At 40.0% G+C, this 22881-nt stretch overlaps 1 protein-coding gene across 1 annotated transcript; it reads right to left on the bottom strand.

Annotated features, from left to right (window-relative positions):
* Positions 1-489: 489 nt before the first annotated feature.
* On the bottom strand, positions 490-21798 carry acap1 (ArfGAP with coiled-coil, ankyrin repeat and PH domains 1). Its single transcript, XM_047385368.1, has 17 exons — positions 21746-21798; positions 17395-17452; positions 12014-12133; positions 11677-11730; positions 11433-11491; positions 9730-9913; positions 9425-9469; positions 9235-9330; positions 4647-4721; positions 4390-4502; positions 4211-4262; positions 4002-4102; positions 3696-3807; positions 3354-3559; positions 2700-2769; positions 2496-2590; positions 490-700 (listed from the first exon to the last, which is right to left on the bottom strand). Exons 1-17 carry the CDS (start codon positions 21796-21798, stop codon positions 490-492), a joined length of 1704 nt encoding a protein of 567 aa, XP_047241324.1.
* Positions 21799-22881: the final 1083 nt, after the last annotated feature.

Here is a 22881-nt window from a genome sequence, read left to right on the forward strand (position 1 = left end):
CACATTTTGTTTCTTTACAACCACAAACCTCAATGTATTTTATTGGGATTTTCTTTGATAGACCAACACAATGTAGCGCATCTTTGTGAAAATGATTCTATTAAACTCCTTGTATGTTCAGGGCCGTTATCCTGCTGGAAGGTTAACCTCCTCCCCCATCTCAAGTCTTCCTATTTTTAACTCCACTCATCTTCCCATTCATCTCCCTGCTGAAGAAAAACATCTCCATAGCACCATGCTGCCACCACTATGTTTCACGGTGGGGATGGTGCGTTCAGGGTGATGTGCTGCCTTACATTTCTGCACCACACTACATTTTGATCATTGTTCTGGTGTAAAAAAGATCTCTCTCCATCCTCTTTCCTGTCAAATTACCTTTGAATCACTAACAGGACACCCTGAGGTTTGTGGTTGTCAACTGACAAAACGTGGAAGAGTTACAGGGGTGTGAATACTTTGGCAAGGCCCCTACGGATTTATCATAATGATCTATGGCGCCGCTTTACCTGTGAGCCGAGGCAGCGTGGCCCGGTTCGGCTTGGGCTTGAGAGCCGGCCGTTGAACATTCGTGTCCTGGGTGGTGGCTCGGGTTCTCCTGGCACTGGACCGCCTCAGCAGGGTGGTTCTGCCCGTCTCAGGCAGCTTCTGGATAAACTTCTTTTCAACGTACTTCGACCTAATCCATGACTCCTTATCGCCTCTGAGGAAAGGAAGAAAGAGATACATATCAAACAATGAGTTTCCCACAAACTGAGGCAATATGAAGCCAGAAGGCTTAGTTTGCTCAACAGATTTCTGACTTGACTCGAAAAAATATGTTCAAAACTCAAAGTGTCTCTGTGTTTTTTTTAAATCCCCATAGCATGATGTTTAAGTTTCACTTGTATCATACTAAAAACCCACGTCTGTCAGATACAGCAATAGCATCTCATTCTCTGCGTTAAAAAAAAACCTTCTGTAGCATTAAAGCAAGTTTCCGGATATAACAACCTCTACTATCTCTATGAAATACCTATGACTTCCTGTCTTTTGCAGCGCGACACGGCAAAGAGACGAGGAAGTCGAAGAATGTGTAGAATTAGTCGCTGTCTACTGATAACGCATTTCTGAACCACACAGATCTTTAAACAGAGCCTGCACAGCAAAGTGAAGTACAACTTCATTAAATAGGCCAGCAATATCACAGCAGGAGGAACATATGATTTGAAAGATAGTTTACATAAAATACAAAAAAAAAAAAAAAAAAAAAAAAAAACCCCAACAAAAAACGCATTTTCTTCAGCAAGTAAGGTCAAAGATTATTTTAAATATAAACTTGTCACCATAAACGCTTTATCTCCGATGAAATCTATAGGCAGTTGTGAAATAACTAAAATAATCCTCAGTGCCTCCCCACACCTGCAGTTTACCATCTGCTGCAGGCCATCTTTGGCAGCTTAACAAATGTGTCACCTGCTTCAACAAAGATGGACAAGTGACGCAAACGTTCAACAATGTGCATGAACATTATGCTTCAACAAGCACCCAAATAATTTAGGACACCATCAAATTTAAAAGGCACATTTCTGGATAACTGGAGTTTTATTATGTCTTTGGTTTAGTTTAATTAAAACACACAAAGGAGTTACATCATTTCTTTCTAATAAGGCCAAATCCCATACAGTACTGTGTGAAAGTGTGAACTAAGCCCAACATTTTTTATTCACTGCATTGCCTAAAGTAATGAACAACGCTCTATATAATTGAACTGAGATGTTTTAGTCAGCAGCTTGGCTGGCAGACTGGCTCTACAAACGGTTCTGAAAGAAAGGGTTGCTCTCAGGAGCTCAGTGAATTAAAGCATGACATTATAATAAGATGCAATCTGTGCAATATGTTTATTTCATCAACTTTCCTCACCACTAAACATACCATGGTTACTGTTACTGGGACCACCACAGGCACAGCGCACACTGGGGCGCACAGCGTGCAGAACTAGCAGAGTCAGTGTCTGCAGGCCTCCAGGGAATCATCTCATTTTCAAATAATAACTCACCTTGTTTGTTCTAAATGACCATTTTTGTTATTATAACAGGTATTAGCATTATTTGTTATATTGTGTTCTATTAGCTTATTTTTTTTTAAATTTTTTTTACAAAATGTATCTTTGTGTCAAAGTTGTATTAAATAAAGACCCTACACATACAACTGAAATTGGTCAGGGTTAGAGATTTTATAAAACCAACATTCATTCCTCTAAAAACCACCTTGTACTCTTGGATGCAAGTTGGTCTGTGAGTGTAGACTTCAGACTTTTGCACAGTACTGTGCAGTAGTGCATCATTGAATATTAGGTTAGCAGATAAGTTCTGATTATTGTCTCAGACATTTGAGTTTCCTTTTTTCAGATTAAGGTGCTTCCTAATATAATATGATCTGATGTGTATCACCATGTGTACAATCTGTCAAATTCCCTGTTAAAGTACACATTTACACGCTGGACCCCTCTGACTGACCTGGGACTGGTGGGGTGGGGCTTCTTGATGGTGATCTCATCTATCCGAGCCTCATAGATCCTGTTGATCACTGAGTTTCCCAACTCGCACATCAACTTAAAAACAAAAGAGCAAAAGAGCAGGGAGAATCCCCCGAATACTCGTTATTGTTACAAAAAACGCCATAATGAGGTCTGCGAGGCTGCTTTAAAAAGGTGAAATTACCTTAATGAGCTCTGGCTCCCAGGAATCAAGAGTGAGGGAGCGCACTTTGGAAAAATGTACTCCCAGGCTCCTGTTAGAAAAAGAAACCATTACAGTACAGGATTCAAGATAACGCTGAGTGTGTGTGTGTGTGTGTGTGCTTATCTACGCAACTGAGGATCAGGGTAGGCTTTAGACCAATCATGGTCACTTTGATAGTAAGGGCATTTTTGGCCAATTTGGAGGATTTAAAGTAATTTTTGTTAACAGGGTATAATTATATTAAATATTAGGATTAATTACTTATCTGTGTTATCCCTCTGGCACAGGCATAGCTACAATTGTTTACCTTTTTAGATTAAAATCTTTACTCTGGCTGGGCAGCATTAATATCACTTCCAATCAGAAGAAACATGTTGATCAAATTGAAAGATTACTTTAAACTTAAATCTGCCAGGCATATGAATAATTTCAGATTTAACTGTAAACTGAGTTATGATGCCACTGCTGATTAATGTGCTTTAATTAGATGATTAGATTAAATGTTGGCGTTTAGTAGAACTAGAGGCAACTAGAAGAAGTGTAAAATAAGCATAATGTTGCCATACATTGTGACGTTAGGGGTCCATTTAAATCTTTTCACACAAAGTTTTCCTCACAAAGGCTTATCACTACCTGTGTATTCCTGAGCAGACGATACACAGGGTGATGCCCAGGTTGATGGAAGCCCAATCAGGACCGGGCTCTCCGCAGTCGCAGCACTGCTTGTTTCCTGGGATTGCCTGAATCTCCTCTAGAGCCTTGCAGCCTTCACTCTCCTGTTCCCCGATTCCTCCGCCTCCTCCTAAACTGCTCATCGACACCGAGCTGCAGCGCTGCCTCTGATATAAAACAGACGCACCGGAATTAAGAAAGGAGTTCCCTTTGCATCGCAGCAGATTAGGTCCCACAGAAAATACAAATCTAAAAGTTAATATCTAGAGGGTGTGTGTGGGGGAGTGTTTTTCTTTTCCTCACTGGGCTGTGTGTATCCTCTCTGCGCTCCTGAAAGGCGGAGGCGATGCTGTTTTGGACTGCGCTGATCCACCCTTGCTGCTCCCTGTCTGAGTCTGCCTGTAACAAACAGCACCTGTGGACAGACACACACACACACACACACACACACACACTGTGATGATCTGCCCCTGGCGTTTTCTCAAAAACCAGCCCTCTCCTCTGCACTCAGGACACATTAATTCACACACTTAGCATTGATGAGAATCACACTGGCTCAGACACACGTCTGCAATGACTGCATGACGGTGACCACCCACACAAACTCACTTTGACGGAGAAACCACTTCAAAGCAGAATCGCCTCTCGTTTTCAGAGCTGGGCTTGACTGTGCAGAGGCGCAGGTCCTCCACCACAACTGTGGGCTGGTCCTGAGCGAGATGCAGACAAGAAGAACACACAGTGAAGTCTGTGCATGCAACAGTGCCCTTTTGTTGGCGCCAAACGTGTGCTTTCAGAGAATGTTTCAAACAATATACCTTAAATTTCTTCTGATACACCAGCTGATTCTTCTGAATTGAAAACCAACGTCTGAGGTGGAGAAGAAAACACAAAGAATTTGGGAATCAGTGAAAGAAAGCTCAAACATGCAGATTCATACATTTGTTTTTAACGAAGCAGCTGTTCTGTGTAAATTATCCGATGGCAACAGTTCTACCTGCTCCAGGTCTTGAATGCGTTGCTCGCCCGCTTATAAAGGTAACCCTCCATTGCTATCCCATTAGCAGCATCAGAATTGAAATCCAAAACAGAATCATCGTAGGACATGTCCTTAAAATGTAAAGAAAGGTGCAGATCAATATCTGTTGCATCATTATCAATCTGCAGATTTCTGTAGTTTGTTTGATTGCTTTGTGATATCTCTTGTACATATAAGGTGTTTCTTTTTAATTGTGCTTTTTTGTAACATTTTACCTTTTTCTTGATGGCTGCATGCCTTTGCTCCATATCCCTCTTCTCCCTGGCAGAGTTTAAGACAAACTGGGTGTGCTGTAAACAAAGAAAAAACATCATCAAGAAGTAAGTCTTTATACAGACTGACAGTGTTTCACGAAAGTATCCATGCCACTTTCCCGTTTGTACATTTAGTCGAGTTACAACCACAAACTTCAATGTATTTTAGTGAGATTCTATGTCTCCTTCCTGTATTCTTCCATATTTAGCTCCTTCCATCTTCCCACCAAATTAAAAAAGCTTCTGATTTGCCAACAATCGGACCCAGTGCATGATGCATGTTGATCAAAAGTTTAATTTTGGTGTCATGTGACTAGACCACCGTCTCCCACATGTTTTCTCTGTCCCCCTATATGGCCTATATCCCCTAAATTAACTTTCTTCTTGCCGCTCTTCCATGAATGCCACATTTGTGAAGTGGACAGCCAATAGTCATCTTGTCAAAAATGATCCCACCTGAGCTGTGGATTTCAGCAGCTCCTCCAGAGTTACAATAGGGCTATTTGCTGCTTCTCATTTTAATGCTCTTTTTGCCTGGCCCGTCAGAGAAGGTAAGCAACAATTTCTTGGTGAGTTTGCATTTGCGCCATAATCTTTCCACTTTCACATGACGGAGCTCTGTGAGATTTTATAACCAAACCCTGCTTTAAATGTCTGCACAGCTTTCTCCCTGACCTGTCTGCTAGTGTTCATTGGTCTTTATGATCATGTTTATTCTCTAATGTTTTTGAACAAACTTTTGAGGCCTTCACAGGACAGGTGGATTTATACTGAGATGAAATTACACACAGGTGGACTCTATTTGCTCACTTTCAGACTAAAGAAAACAAATGTAACCTACAAAAATTGTGAAAAAGTTCAAGGACTTTGGTGCACTGTAAGAACTTGGTACTGCGTGTCCTCTAGCCACACAAAATGCTACCTTAACCGACCTTAGTGGAGAATATGAACCAAAAAAACAACACAGGAAGAGGTTAATAATGTAACTCCAGATCATAAGCAGTTGTGAGAACAAGCAAGACCAAACCAGTCGCTAAGAAACCAGTTAAACTACAACTGCAATCAAGAGATGAGATCACGCTGAAGTCTTTGTTTCACAAGCATAGAGATGTAGATCGGCGTAAAATCAAATCCTGCATCAACTTATAACTTTTTCACCTGTCTGTGTTGTATGCCAGCTACTGAATGAAAATGTTGCTCTCTTTATTTGTCCGTGTATTTGGTTATTGGATAAAAAGAGAAATGGGAGATTATCCCTCCTGTAGGCTTCCGTGAAAAGAGGAAGTGGAAAATGTTGAACAACTTTGAGTGTAACACGTGGCATTTCTCATGTAGGTTTTGTTACCCCTAAAAGTTCAGATTTCAGGGGAAACAGTTAAACATTGCTGCTGTTTAATTTATCTGTGTTCCCTGTTTGTTCTGAGTTTCAAATTCTTTTAATTACAAGACAAAATTGGCAGCCGTCGTCAGAGTTGACGGGGCAGAAACATTTCCAGCCTCTGCAGAAAAAAAGGCTGGAGCAAGCAAACACACACTGGGATAGACTCACACAGACATATGAAATATTTCCTGTTGTTGCTCCCTTTTTCCTGTCATGATGAAAGCGTGATGTAATCTTGTGACTCTGCCCCCACCCCAGTTGGATGTGGTCTTACCCAGTCAACCTTTTGGGGCCTCCCTCACCAAGATTACCAGGTTGTTTCTTGTACATAAACATGGTTTCATTACGTTCACCAAATCATATCCAGATTTAGTTTTTTTTTTTTACACAAACATAAAAAGAAACTGGTATGACTACTTCAGAACCAAGTCAGAAACCTGAATTGGTTCCGATTTTCAGTAGATAGAAACAACACCGAGACCAGGTTGCAGTTAGCAGCCAGTGTTTTTCAGTTAGCTTTACAAAGCTGTTCATGTTCACTGACAGCAATGTGGCTTGTGTCCAACAAGCTTCAGGGGTTAACTGACATTAATATGCACAAACATAAAATGAAACCAAATTGAGCATTAAAGACTAACGATAAACTCACAACTATAAACTGCACCACCCTTGCTGCTGACAGATTTCTTGCCTGATTTCTTTAGATTTTTCCAAGACGTCACACAAAGCAGTGTGTTTGGTGCATTGCCTTAAAAATGCATAGTCAGGAATGCCTTTAATTAATTTACATGTTTTATATTAACCTATTAAGAGATTACAAAGTCATAGCATTAATTACCCTTTGGCTTCACAAACTGTCAAAGGCATTCTAATCTTAGTCTATGTAATCTTCTGACTATGAATGCTTCCATAATTTTTCTTCTCATTTGTTCTGGAATTTAGCAAAAATAAATAATTTTTGTAATCCTAACTAAGGTAGAAAAGGGCACATGTCAGACAGTAATAAAAATATGATTTTGTGTCATTTTGTTCAGTGTATGTTGTTGGGACCACAGCCATGGTTACAACACGACAAGAACTTTTCTGGAACTTTCAAAATAAATCGCATTAACCTACTTCCAGCACAGGGAGAAACAGGGAATAACAGCGGACTTCCCGTGACGTCACTGTCCGAATAAAACCCCCGCTTTTGCAACAAACTGACCTCTTCCACACAGGTCCCCAGGGGAACTGGATGGAGGGACACAGCGTGCTAATGTCTCTTTGCAGGCAAACAGACATAACTATTCAAACTGGATCCAAGAGTGTCATACGATCCCGCGATCATATGCACTAAGTTAAGTACGAATGAATTACTGTTTGTGTATCCGGTATTCATTCATGAACAGGGGTAATTAAGGTACGAGCGTTGCTTGACTTTCTCTCTGAGGTCGACAGAAGCAAACTGTGTCCCAGAGAGTTCCCAGCAGAGACCCTGTCTCTACGACCCCGAGTGGAGCAGTTTTTCCGGTCTGAAGGAAGGACAACGGGACCGCATCACCATGGTTACAGCAGTAACGTGCTGATTGGCCGGCCGACAGAATGAGCTACCCCACCCCACAGCTACATAGGTTAGCTGCAAATTAACCCTTTGTTCACTGCGGATACTTTCTTCAACTTCGTCACCCCAGAAAACTTTTCCTCAGCACGGTTCACGTAAGAGGTTGTGCTTTGGGCAGAGAGAAGTAGTTTAGAATAAAATAATCGAAAACTTTTTCGCTTTATGGCATTTTGTTTGTGTTGAAGACTCAGCCATCTTAGTGCTAGCAGATTAGCTGTAAGCACATGTGCTCAGTTGGTGTGTTCTGTGTTTTTTTTAAAAGTTAAGACAAACTTTATTTAAAGGGTGATTTTAACACAGAAGATTGATCATAACGCGCCGTCCACGCTTATGCATTTTAACCCTTTTATTAGTGGTATTTTAAAGGTATGTTTGATTCTGATTATAAGCTATAAGCTTCTTTTGCTAACAGCTAAGAACACGTGGTTGCCTGCTAAAGATCATTTACCCAAAAAGGTTGTTAGTTTTCAATCTAGCAAAATAATATTTCCCTAAATATTATTTTACTAAACTTGATAACTAAGTAACACAATTAAGCCCATTTCTCAAAGATTTGGTTCTTATTCAAAATAATATTTCTTTAAATATTATTTTAATAAATAAAGGCAGCTAATTAAACACCGTTGAGAATCGGTCATCCAGAAGGTTGGTTTTATTCAGCAGATCATTCTTTAAAATATTATTTTAATTAAAATAATATTTTATCTGATCTTGCATTGTGAATGGTTGTCTAAGTTGGTTCCAAGACTAACTTCACTTCGCTTCCAGATTCTTCAAGATAATCCTTGGTTCTCAAACATAAATAACATTGCATGGTAATGTTGCATCATTCTTTGGGTCATGGTTTTCAACCATCTCCAATCAACTTGTTTATATTGTACATAGCCCATTAGTCTTCATTATTCTTTAATTCTGCTTGATAGTTTAGTTGGATTATTTTAGCATGGTAAATAGTTTGTTGATTGAAATATGTTTGACTTTGAGTTGACTTATTGTTGTTAATAAATTCTTGTATTTTAAGAAATTGTGTGAATTCGTTCCATGTGTGTGCAGAGTTTGGCTGTTCAATAATGTCAGAGCTTGGCTCATCCCTTTCAATTTTGTCCTAATAACAACCCTTAACAGACTGAAATATTATTTAATAAAATGAAGTATTAAATATTAAATAATATATTCATATTCATAATCACAACACTGTAAATATCTGGTTTAAACTGCATGTGGTTAAATGAAGTCTCTACATCATTGGGGCCTTTGATTGTGATGATAGGTGAGTTGGTTTAGGCTTTGAATAACAGAGCGAAGGTTTTATGTTACATCACATTCTAATAACAGAACACCCAACGTCTGAGCATGTTACACTTATTTTTATACAGGGGACACACACAAATATTAGTACGGTTCATTAGGTTAAATTCAAAAACAGGTCCAATGGAAAGGTTGAAAAACAGCCTGAAGTTCCAGCAAGCAAATATTCTTTAGCGTCATTGAATTAAAGCAACCTTTTGTACAGTAAGAGAATAACTAATGGCAACATATTACAATCATTTTAGGAAGCAAATTATTACCTCTTCGCTCAGTTTTTGGCAATATTGATCCAGTTCTGACAGAGATTGGTGGCCTTGTTGAAAGAACTGAGCCTGGGTCTCCATGAGGGACAGCATCTAAAAGGTATAAGACAGCTTTTACAATTAGATATTTTAAACAAAAAACTAAATACATAGAAAATGTTAAAAACAAAATGCACTATGAACTCACGGCCAACAGAATATCTGCCTTCTTTTTGGCTTCAATGACATTAATCTGTAACAAAAGGAGGCAGTGGTTACACACATTTCCATGTGGGATAAGCAGCTCACTGACCAACTGTGAGCCACAACCACAAAGCTGGAGAAAAGATAGTTATCAGTCAAAACAAAACTACAATCAGATGTACTGCTGCTTATTTCATTCAGGCTACATTTAAATTTGAAGGGCAAAATTAGGACGTTCAGTTAAATGAAAAATTAAAAAGACTAAAGTAGAGGTAATTGGATTATTCTTCTCTGTAACATTTTACTTACCTCCAGCACATAGTCCAAAGCCCCCGACCGGAAGGCCTTGCGTGCATTGACCAGAGCGTTAGTCGCCTCCTCCACCTCGTGCTGCTTGCCTCGTGGAGCTTGGGCGTTCCTGACCAGCGCCCCCTCCAGAGTCTCGCTGCTGCGCTCAAACTCTTTACGGACATCCTTGAACCTACGAACATCTCTGTGATTCAGGGAGAGAAAATACCAGGAAACTGGGATTATTTCCCTGTAGTTTATCTATGTTTTATTATATCAATAAAGAACAAGCGTGGGCTCATGGCAGTCACACAGCATGATAGCTTTCAGTAAAAATAGTAGGGATTCGCTGTATTTACTCAAAGATTTTGGACAAACATTTATAAAAACAGATAGGCCACAATAATTCATACTGCTGCTAAAATAACATAAATTTCAGTGTATTTTATTTGGTGTTAACGGGACAGACAATACCAAATATTGCATAATTGTAAGGTGGAAGAAAAATTATCTACTGGCCGACGTGTAAAATGCTTAGTGTGGTGGGAAGCTACCAGTCCACATCAGAGTTGATGGGAGCTAAAGACCTGACAATCCTGAGAGAAAACCTGTTAGAGGCTGAAAAGACTTGAGACTGAGGTAGAGGTTCACCTTTCAGCAGAACAACAACCCTAACCATGCAACTAGGGTGGTTTACGTGAAAGGAATATTCCCCCATTACCCAGACACGTAATGGGCCAGAAGGGTTCTAAGGAATGACCTCCTCCCCAGGGAGAAACGTTAGATTTTATGGTGAAAAGAAATGGACCAAAAAGCACAGAGTGCATCAATAAATAGGTTAAAGATGTAAATTTTCCTGGTTCGTTTAAAAGGTTGAGGCCTTTCATTTCAATCTGTAGTCCAACTTTTCTTTTACTTTCCTTTGTTATGCCATTGCAATGTACTTTTGTAAAATGTTTTTGTCTTCACGTAAAGCTGAAATGTGCTATACAAATACCTTGCCTTGCATTAAAGCATATCCATGTGTTGGAATGGCCCAGTCAAAGCCCAGACTGTTTAAGCTTTTTTTTGGCTTAAACAAAAAACTGGCCAAGATTTCAGTCTTTAGATGTGGTAGTAAGTAAGATTTCTTTCATAATTTTAGTTTGCACTACTCGTTATTGTAACATACAAAAATGTGGAAAGGTTCAAAGGGTATAAACCCATTTAAATGGCGGTATATTATAGATTTAAATTTTGTCACAATAAAGTGATATTAGCACACCCAATGGCACCTTATAAAACCACAGTTACACCAAGAACGATGTACTTTTTTCATATTGGTATTATATAATTCAAGTTAAATAGGGCCTTCAGTTAAAGAATAAAGGCTTTAGTGAATTTATGTCACTATTCTCAATCATCTCTAAACGGAAACCAGTGAACTCATAAGATAAAACCACATTATAACATATTAACTGCTGGAAAGGATTGCAGCATGTTCCTAAGCATCCTCCTTCGTCTTATCCACCAATTACCTTCCACTAATAGAGGCAGACAGCAAGACAAAGTCCGGAGAAGGAGAACCATAAAACAATGCTGATGGCTGGCAGAAAAGCAAGGGAGTGACTCAGTGTTCACATGTTGGCTAATTGCACAGATTGCACTGTTGTTGGGAAAGAAGCACTAAATCCAACGGCTCAGCCTGAACACCCATGGAGGTGGTGTGAAAGCAGCTCACTCACTCCTTCACAAAGGTCTGCAACTTCGTCCTCACTGACTTCTGAATGGTCTCAATCACTTCCTAAAAGATGATCAAGAAAAAGACAAATCAAGCGCCGTTAGCATAGCTCTCAGTGAAAAGTCAAACGCAATATTTTCGACAGTGAGCTGTACGTTTGCTTGGCCACATACTACAGCTGATAACCACCATGACTGGAAAGAAGATGTTACGCAGGCAAAAACCGACAGACTGGCTCACAGACTCACCCCCTGTGCGTCCAAGATGACAGACAGCTTCTTGGAAAATTTATCCAAGCAGTCCTGCAGGGCAGACATTTCAGATTAGGTTGTGCATTATTTTTAATCCGCAGCTTGATGGGTCTTTTTCCAAATTACATGACAAGTTGTGGATCTATTTCTAAAACAAGAACGGCTGCAAATGGGCAAAGATATTCTAGCATCAAACACTTCCTCTGAGAAAATGAGTACTCGAGTGTATTTTCTTTGAAGCGTACTTAAAATTAGGCATGCTTTTGTCTTATATAACATATTTATGAGAGCATACATAACTCTTGTAACGATTATGCTAGCTTGTTTTTGCTACCTCCATCATGTTGTCCGTCGACCACTGGTGTCCGAGCTCCCGCAGGCCGTTGACGAAGCTCTTGCTGGTCTGGCAGTAGACTCTGCCTGCCTCCAGCATGGCCTGGCATTGCTTCACAAGCTAAAAGATACAAACAAAGCAACTAATATCAGTACAGAATGAATAGATAAACAGAAACTTAAACAGTATTTCGGGTTTTAAACTATTCAATGGAAAATATATGTAACTTCAAGCTGTTAATTACTGCCTTTAAGCTGTTTTGTTCCCATATTCAGGGTCTTGAACATTCAAAGCCTGTGTGATTTTAATAAAATGTTTAAAAATGAACTAATACATTTTTAGGATTGTGTGCAAAACATTTTATGTCGAAACATTATATTGATGATGCATTAAAAGCTTATTTTTTAGTTCTGAACAGAGCATTTTATTAAACATTTGTATGTTTGTTCGTCTACACATTCAACCAACATGAGATCATGAGTTGTTAGCTCTGTTGCTTTGCAGCAAGAAGGACCTTGGTTCAAATCCAGACCTGAGGTCTATCTGCATGGAGTTTACAGGTTCTCTGCATGCATACATGGGCTCTCCAGGTACTCCAGCTTCCTCCCACAGTCCAACCTAACCTAACATCACTGCTGGGTTAACTGGTTACTCTAAATTGTCCATAAATATCAGTGTGTGTATGCATGGTTGTGTGTCCTGTGTGTCTCTGTGTTGACCTTTGATGGACTGGCGACCTGTCTGAGGGTGTCCCTGCCTATTGCCCAGTGACAGCTGGAGGTGATACCATTCCCCCCAACCCAATGGATTTGGGAGGTATAGACAATGGATGGATGCTGGCCTGGTTGGTGGTATCAAGGTATACCATAATTATACAAAGTCGCTGTTTCAAAACTGAAGTTATCTATCAGACCATTCCTGCAGCCCTTTCCATGAAATACCAGAAAAAAAAACAGATTAACAACTGTTTTCTCCAACTGTGTAGAGCTTGGGAGTCCCACAGTGCTGCCCCACCTTCACCTGCTGCTACGCACTGCCCATCAGCTGACTAAAAGAAGGCTACTACACTCTTCTTATGCTTGCAACAAAAATAAATTCAGCTCCTCACGTCACTCTCATCAAGTCAACACTGTTTTATAACTATAGTTTTTGCCCAATTCTCAGTTTTTCCACTTCTGTGTTTGGGAACAGTCTACCTACTACTATTATTATGCACCCAAAAAACAATCTAAGCCAATTTGCTATGAGACAACATGTAACATTAGACATGACTATTTTTTCATTGGTCCCTTCATTAGAAGATCTGCATTTAATTGTTAAAAGGGCTCATTATTAATGCACTTGTAATATAGGTTTTTTATGCAGCCCCTTGCTTAAACCACCTTCATCCTTCTTCAGCAATTCACTTGCTATCTGTGCAGCTCTGTGGGCTTTCTAATAGAGCCTATGTTTCTGATAAACATATGGAGAGCCTGGCAAGTAGGAAAGGGGGAAAACCCTGCCGCAGTTTTGAGGTTCAGGTATTACGCAGGGGCGCTTCCAGGAGATTTCCAAAGGGGTGGCAAGATGGGGGCCAATGAAAGTCTTGGGGTGGCAAACCAAAACCAATAACAGAATTTCAGAAGTTTTAATATGTTTTTGTCATGTTCAAAGCAGTGGGAGGCAGAACTGGGAGTGAGTTACAAGTAATTACACTGCTCAAAAAAATAAAGGGAACACATAGCGCTTTGAGTGCCTCGTTACTGAAAAGCGCTATATAAATACACTTACCTTACCTTACCTTACATAAACAACACAATATAACTCCAAATAAATCAAACTTCTGTGAAAACAAACTGTCCACTTAGGAAGCAACACTGATTGACAATCAATTTCACATGTTGTTGTGCAAATGAAATAGACAACAGGGGGAAATCTTTGGCGATTAACAAGACACACTCAATAAAGGAGTGGTTCTGCAGCTGGGGACCACAGACCACTTCTCAGTATCTATGCTTTCTGACTGATGTTTTGGTCACTTTTGAATGTTGGTGGTGCTTTAACACTCGTGGTAGCATGAGACGGACTCTACAACCGACACAGGTGGCTCAGGTAGTGCAGCTCATCCAGGATGGCACATCAATGCGAGCTGTGGCAAGAAGGTTTGCTGTGTCTGTCAGCGTAGTGTCCAGAACCTGGAGGCGCTACCAGGAGACAGGCCAGTACACCAGGAGACGTGGAGGAGGACGTAGGAGGGCAACAACCCAGCAGCAGGACCGCTACCTCCGTCTTTGAGCAAAGAGGAACAGGAGGAGCACTGCCAGAGCCCTGCAAAATGACCTCCAGCAGGCCACAAATGTGAATGTGTCTGCACAAATGGTTAGAAACCGACTCCATGAGGATAGTATGAGGGCCCGATGTCCAAAAATGGGGGTTGTGCTCACAGCCCAACACCGTGCAGGATGCTTGGCATTTGCCAGAGAACACCAGGATTGGCAAAGTTGCCACTGGTGCCCTGTGGTCTTCACAGATGAAAGCAGGTTCACACTGAGCACATGTGACAGACGTGACAGAGTCTGGAGACACCGTGGAGAGCGATCTGCTGCCTGCAACATCCTTCAGGATGACCGGTTTGGCAGTGGGTCAGTAATGGTGTGGGGTGGCATTTCTTTGGAGGGCAGCACGGCCCTCCATGTGCTCGCCAGAGGTAGCCTGACTGCCATTAGGTACCGAGATGAGATCCTCAGACCCCTTGTGAGACCATATGCTGGTGAGGTTGGCCCTGGGTTCCTCCTAATGCAGGACAATGTTAGACCTCATGTGGCTGGAGTGTGTCAGCAGTTCCTGCAAGATGAAGACATTGAAGCTATGGACTGGCCCGCCCGTTCCCCAGACCTGAATCTGATTGAGCACATCTGGGCCATCATGTCTCGTTCCATCCACCAACGTCACGTTGCACCACAGACTGTCCAGGAGTTGGTGGATGCTTTAGTCCAGATCTGGGAGGAGACCATCCACCGTCTCATCAGGAGCATGTCCAGGCATTGTAGGGAGGTCATACAGGCACGTGGAGGCCACACACAATACTGAGCCTCATTTTGACTTGTTTTAAGGACATTACATCAAAGTTGGATCAGCCTGTAGTGTGTTTTTCAACTTTAATTTTGTGTGTGACTCCAAATCCAGGCCTCCATTGGTTAATAAATGTGATTTCCATTGATGATTTTTGTGTGATTTTGTTGTCAGCACATTCAACTTTGTACAGAACAAAGTATTCAAAGAGAATATTTCATTCATTCAGATCTAGGACATGTTATTTGAGTGTTCCCTTTATTTTTTTGAGCAGTGTAGAAGCAATCAACGATGAAGGACAATGAAATTAATAAAAAAAAATAAAAGGTGATGCTCTTTGAAGCTCACCCTTTCCTGTTATAAGTTTATATTCATAAGAAATCTTATCTACATAAAGTTTATAAAGCTGACTGGTGTGAATCTGGCCATTATGTCCATTTCCTCCGGTTTCTCTTTAGTGGCACCCCCGTTATTAATAGGTTTCGCTGCAATTAAAAGTATTATGGAAATATGTATTTTTAAAGTTTTGCAATAGGCTTCATAACCTGAGGAGAAAAAATGTGTTAACTCCTTTTCAGAATGTTAACCCGTATGTGGACTTACGTTTTTTTTGTAGAAGATGTGTGTTTTTAACATGTGATTCAATGAATATACTAATTTATGTAACGTAAATAAAGGTTTATGGGTATTTTAGATATATTTGTTTTCTTTCATCCATCTTTTTGTCCATTTGCTTAGAAGATATGACAGCTTTAAAACCTTGTGGCTCATGTTACAGATATATTGCACGTCTACATGTGAGATTTTTCTATAAGAGCATTACACTGACCTTAACGAGATTCATCTGTAATAAGGATCTACTAAAGCAGCTCTCTACAGGCTAAACAACAAAGCTTTCCATGAAAATAACCTTTTTGTGAGGATTTTGATTGACCAGTTTTCCTTTACAGGTTCTCACTGGAATTAGAGATTTATCAGTCAGTTCAATTGAATTCAGTTACTTTTTGCAGCACCAATTCACACCACACGTCGTCTCAAGGCACTTTACAAACTCAATTCAATCGAATCATTCAGATTTCAAGTCAGGTGCATACATTCCAATTGATCCTAATCATCAAACAATGCAGTCAAATTCAGTTTATTATTCAAATGGCTTAAAAATGTTTTCTAAGGAAATCCAGTAGTCGAGTCAGCAACAGTGGAAAGAAAAAATCCCTTTTAACAGGAAGAAACTTCCAGCAGAACCAGGCTCAGTGTGAGCAGCCATCTGCCACGACCGACTGAGGGTTAGAGAGAACAGACCAGAGACACAAAAAGAACAAAGAAGCACTGATCCAGGAGTCCTTTCTATGTAAAAGAAAAGTAAAACGTTAAAGGCAATCGTCCGGAGATTGGACACTTTGTGATCGACTTTGACTGATCGTCAGCAGGAGGACTGTTTACAATAGAAAATAGAAGAAAAAAAAAACAGAGACGACGGGAAATCTGCATTGACCAGTAAAACCCTGATTGGTATATCTCTAGTTTTAGTTATATTTAACCAAAGTAATATAATCCTTGTAAAACTATTGAGAGGATATGCATATCGGAAACATATCTTTTGAAACAGAACATAGTTTCTTATTTGCCAATGAGAAAACCCTTTATCTGAAAGTGACTTTTAACCGTCGTTCACACCAAGCATGTTAAAACATGATATTGTGTGAAACAGAGGGGTGACAAGAAAAAACATCAATTTTATCTCATGAAAAATAATCTCATGCAAACTGAAAACATTTTTGTTTCTGTTTCTTTTCTTTAAAAGTAAGATCAGAATTCAGCTGCGGAAGCTGAAGGTGCTGCACAAGCCAGATAAAAGTTTTTTCATCTCATTTTGCCCAGTTTTATCGCTTATGCGGATTTAACAAATAAGCTTGATCCTGTCTATTTTGAAAGGTTTCTGTAGAACGTTTTTTTTATTTTTTTTATGAATTGCCAAAAAGCAACGGACCCAGCCTCCAGAAGCATAGGTAACAAAATCAGATGGCATTTCATTTAATGTTTATTAGGTTTGATCAGGGAACAGAAACACAGCATATGGTCTATCGGCTTATTAGCTGAATACATCTGAAACCGTAACCCATTTGTGCAGCGGGGAAGACAGGCTGAAGCAGAACAAAGTGTAGTTCTCTCATTGGGATGTCAATATGATGGGGAAGCAGCACCTGCAGCTACTTCCTGCCTGCTTCAGGTAAACTTTCCCCAAACCACCTACTAACACTGCCTCCTCACTTAAAGGGAACTTGTCCAATAACATCTGATAACTGATTGTATGTGGAAAGCAGTCTTACCTTTTCCAGGCGAGTCTCGAGTTCGCTCACATCAGTCTGGACAACTTCGATTTCAGCTCTGAAAAGGATAAACACATCAAAAAAACTGAATTTAATTATTGTTCCATATTAAACCACATATTGATTTCTAACCATTTATAAAAAAACAAACATTTTGAGTAATGAGCCATAAAGAGCTAGGCATTAACAATTATGCTGTGAAGCCAATGTTTCCTTTGTTTGGCAGATTTGAATTTGTTTGGCTTTACACAACACAATGACCAGCAGTTTAATTATTTGTGCTGTTTGCTGGTGGCCTAACTTAAAAACTGTTATAAAAATTTCTCTTTTTTTTTTTTGTCCCATGAATGTAGCTAGAAAATTGGTTCTGAAGCGTCTACAGAAACATTTAAAACTAAAAACTATTGTGAATTTTTTACAAATCAACTATAAGTGTCTCTGAAATTGAAAATAAAAGATGATTTAGTCTAAAACTCAATTTCTTAATTGCTGTAAAAGAAATAAATTAAAATACTATGAATTTTAAACAGTGGCATGTCTTGGCAATGTCCAGGATTTCAACCATGGTGGCATCTAGCGGGGGGCGACACTAATAAAAAACCACTTATGGAGGCATTCTGATCATATTCAAATTAGGTCATTTCTATTTATAATGCTGTAAATTGGCTTATGAAGTTTCACATAAAGTAAAAGTATGATAAATATATCTGCAGAGAATCAGGGTGAACGGGTTTACTCTTGACTAAGGGGAGAAAGTGACGGCGATCAGCATCAATCCCATTACTGGTGAGCAGATTTGCTACAAGACAACAATTACAGGGAATATTGTAATTATGATATAGATAAAGATTAATCAAAGCTAATTTTGCTAATTAGTTTCTTTCTTTTCTTTCATTATAATGTCCCCACCACTCTTTGGAAACTTAGCATCATGGCTAGGGCTGCGCAATAATAAGATGCAATATGCGAAAATGTTGGTAAATGCCATAATGATGCGATACAAAAAGACAGATTTAACTAAAAAGTTTTAATGCATAACACTTGAAATATCATACCCTACCAATTATGGCGTCCAAGCAGTGCACACTGCTATCATACAATGACAACTGTGATTCAATATATGTGCTCCTGATGTGTGCAATTTCAAGTTGTAATTTTTAATTTTCCTTTTCTCAAATCTATTATAAGTATATTTTATTCTATTACTATTGTGTTAATTGTTATTTATTACACTGTTTATTGTATTTTAAAGCTAAGTAATTGATTAATTGATGTTGCGGTGAAAAGAGGCCCACCCAGGGCACCAATCATTTTATAACTGCCAACGTGAGTATACAAAAACATAACAATTGTGATGACAAAATCTCACATAGAAATCTCATTCAACACTTTTTTATACATTTGCTTACAGTTTAGTTTAATGGTTTGAGAAACAGCAATTATTGTGAGATGTCACCATTTTTGTTGTAAAAAGATCAAATACAGCTGTAAAATCCTGTGTTGTGTATTTGTGTAACTTCGTTAGGATACAACACAAAATAAAATAAAATGAAAAAAATAAAAATAAAGTTTAAAAAAGAATACAACAGCACTTCATAAACTGAATTGCCTGGTACCATTTCAGGCCCAAAGCAGCTTTACATACGCACTTCAGAGAAACTTCTGACGTCTATGGTATTTTTTTAAGCTTTGTTGACCTTCTGCATAACCTAGAATGCATTCCTTTTGGTATGACAAAGGTTGTTGGACACGTCACTCAGTTTATGCTCGTTTAAATACTAAGTAAAGCATCCAGATGGGGAAAATATGTGTTTAAATTTTACTTGAGAGCACATGTTTGAGGCCTTGTCAAATGTTCTACCTCAGGTATGCACACAGGGCACGGTGCACGGCTAGCTTTCAGGGGGTTTTGGAGCATTAGTAAGTGTCTCTTTCTGTCTCTCATCTCATTTCATACCAGCAGCTCAAGCATGTGGTTTCCGCTGCCTTCCACCAACAGTACAGCGAGAAGCAGAAAAAAAACACACACAGAGAGATGAGTCTGAGTGGGGAGAGAAGAGAGGAGCACTGGGACAGACTGTAGCTGCTTGTGTTTGTCAGTGCAAGGACTCTGAGGTCATGCCCTTTTTAAAATCCAACCAAATGACAGGTCTGTGGATGAGAAGAGGAAAGAAAGTGAATTAAAACAAGGCCATGGTGGAGGAGGACTGATATATTCCTTCCTTCTGACAGGCACGCAGCAGCAAAGACAGCAAACTAAGACAGCGCTGAGGCTGAGTTTCCGCCGTGGTTCTCCGCACAGAGAACTCACTTCCTGCTTGATCAATGCAGCACATCTCGCCTCACTTCCTGCTGCCCTCCCACCTCTCCTGTTACCTGGCAACAACAGATCTGAGCGGTTGACCAGAAGCTGACACATTTTTTAAATTTCTCCTCAGCTTGCCATCCATGTTTGATCCAGCAGACCCATACGTTTTGGCAACGCTAACAAGTTTTTTCCCCCTTCGCCTGACATGAGACATCACCACAGAACGGTTGCTGTGGCTCAAACTTTCCACCACATTGAAACAACATGGGTAACAGAGGCAGAAGGACAAATAAAAGAAACTAAGACTGATGGAGGGTGTAAATTAGCTGGGGCAGAGGACTGTGGCGACTCGGGCAGGGTGCCAGACACCGTGGGGGCACACCCAGCTTTCTTGAGCCTTTTGCAAATCACTTCCCTGTAGGTTACACCAGATGCTGATGTTGAAATAAAAATAATTGCTGGCATGCCGTAGATCTGCAGTGACAGCTTCTTTGACAAAGGACTTAAAGCGTGATTAATGCAGTCTGGAAACAATTTCAAAAGAACTGCATGGGTAACAAATGGCAGACATATTTGCAATTAATATGCATCAATGAACTCTGATTCTATTTTTAAAATTCTCATGTTTCTGTAGGATTCAGTTATGACGACTCCAAAAGTGAAATTATAACTTTTGACCACGCCCAGCCAACATATGCATGTGGGCCTCATATGGATTCCTCTCACCAAGCTGGATGAATATTCATGAGTCTGGTCTCATAATGGGGGTCTTGTATGGGATCCTACTGGATCAGCTTAATGTAATCCATACTGGGAAAACCAGTTTTTCACCCTATGTAGGTCCAATACAGGTCCAGTTTTTAGCCAGCTGCATCCAACCAATGCATCTAGCCAGCCCAAAGCACAAGCGACTGAAGATCCTGCTTAGATCTTCCAGGACAGCAGGGGGTCCCCAGGAACACATGACTCTTCCCACAGATGTGAAGATAGCGGGAAAAATAAATGCTGGCTGGCCCAAAATCAAAGTATACTAGCTATAGTATACTTTATATAAGCATAGTAATGGAAAGTTGAGTGGAAGAAAGAAATGTGGTAGATAAAAGGACAAAGGGATAACTGCAGTATTGAAAGGATTGCGAAGCAAAGTTTAATTAACAGTTTGTAGGAGAGTCACAACGATTGTAATGCAGCAGGAGTTCATGGTTCAAGCATCACCAAACATAGACGTATCCAGGACATGGGCTACAACTGTTTCCTGTGTTATGCCACTCCTAAACCCGAAACGGTATCACTGGCCCAGAGTATGTGTGAGGCTAAATGTGGAATTTTAACAGTTACTAATGATTTGACAAAACCCTGTAATCTGGTGTTGCTGGTCCCTGTGTTTTATCAAATCTGAAGTCAGTCCTTCTAGGAAACTTCAGAGCACTTTTTGTTTCCCTTTGCTGACAGGCTGTATGTAGATGCTGATTCAAGACACCCCCCCTCATCAACACTGCCGAAGGTACCAATTCTTATGACCACAGTATCCCAGAACTGGACCAACCTGAACCCCATGTGAACCTTTGCTGACTTCCTTAACACCTCAGCAGATCTACAGGCTGAGCTCCTCCATGCCACTGTACTGTTACAAAGTATGGGCATGCTATTCAGACGTGAGCATTTCTGTATTTAAAATCCTTTTTAATTGGTTATATGAAATGTTCTAATCCATTTTTAAGCAAAAAGTTTGCGTTTTCATCACCTGTAAGCCATAATCAACAAAATGAACACAAAATATTGCTTGAAATATATCACTCTGTGTCTAAGCGAACTTTAGAGTACACCGGTTTCATTTTTGAATATAATTACTGAAATAAATAAAATGTTCGATTATTTTCACATTTATAAAGCAACCCTCTGCGGGGTCCATATGAAAATGTTAAGTGGACATTCATTGAATAAAAACACTGGCCCTTATTTTACGGGTTTTGCAAATGATTTGGCTTTCAATGTTAAATTATGTTTTTTTTTCTTATGAAGGTCAAAGTTTATCCATCTTACCTGAAGCGAGGAGAGTCTTTCAAACACTCCTCAAAGTCCAACTTTACTGTCATCCCTGCGTTTATCTGAACAAAACCAGCCCTGCAGTATTTATCTGGGCCCCCTCTCTGGAGTTGGAGGTGAGCAGAAACTCTTACTGTCCGGTTTCAGCGCTCCACTGTGGCAGCCCGGATCATTGTTGGACAGGAAAAAAGTAAAAAAAAAAAAAATGATTCCTTCCCCCCCAAGAAAAAAACGTCCTGTTCGTCTTTTCCGGCTCACATCCGTGTCAGAAGTCGAGTTTTCACCACTCTTGAATAAGGGCAGAGGATGTTTGCAGCGTTATGACCATCTTATTAGGCGAGCCGTCCCGCGAATCTCCCAGCTTCCGCGGCAGTGATGCTGCAAAAAAAAACAACAACAAAAAAAAACTTGAACGCAGAGAATAAAGAGTCTTTATGGATTAATATTCCCAGAAGAGCGGGATCGGATCGGGTCAGACCAGCAGTCTGTCTGGGTGCCCTTCTGATGAGGACTGCTGAGAGGAGCACCAACTGTGTTTAACACAAACACAAAGAAAGTCCATCCCCCCATCGCCCTCATCTCCATTTCCGTGTTTCTTACTCAGAGCAAATTATGGTTTTGAATTGGCACAAAATGACAGGTTAGAAGACAAAGAACCACATCTTCTCTATAGCAGCTCCACCACTTTACGTCTTATTAAGCTATGAAACTTAACTTATAAATAGCTGATAATATACCAAGAAATGTGTGTGGTTCCTGCATCTGGCGTTTGTGTTTAAAACTCCACAGTTTCACGGAGCTGTGAGCTTTTCACACAGAGTGCTGGGTGTGTATTCTTGTCTGGCAACCTGCTGTGTTTTGCTAAAAGTGTAAGAACCTGTTCACAGGTTTCCCACAGTCAATGAGTCATTTATTATGGAAGCCCACTGCAGCCAGAAGTAAAACAAAATGCTTTCAAATACAACTTTAGGAAACCAAAATCACCTGATAGTAAACGGTGGTACTTTCTGGCAAGGATGATATGGCTCACCACCCAGGGCAACCTTCTAGAAAGGGGTGACAAAAGCACGCAAAAAAAAAAAAAAAAAGTAAATAAATAAATAAAGGTACGATTTGCATCTGGAGTGGGGTTT

Source organism: Girardinichthys multiradiatus, chromosome 14 (assembly GCF_021462225.1).
Source record: "Girardinichthys multiradiatus isolate DD_20200921_A chromosome 14, DD_fGirMul_XY1, whole genome shotgun sequence".
Taxonomy (NCBI): Eukaryota; Metazoa; Chordata; class Actinopteri; order Cyprinodontiformes; family Goodeidae; genus Girardinichthys; species Girardinichthys multiradiatus.

Coding starts and splice junctions, on each gene's coding strand:
- acap1 (XM_047385368.1), bottom strand. CDS start 21,798: ATGACAGTAAAGTTGGACTTTGAGGAGTGTTTGAAAGACTCTCCTCGC. Junction 9,914..11,432: donor TTGCAGACCTTTGTGAAGGA/GTGAGTGAGCTG, acceptor CCTGAATCACAG/AGATGTTCGTAGGTTCAAGG. Junction 2,591..2,699: donor GGGAGCCAGAGCTCATTAAG/GTAATTTCACCT, acceptor TTTGTTTTTAAG/TTGATGTGCGAGTTGGGAAA.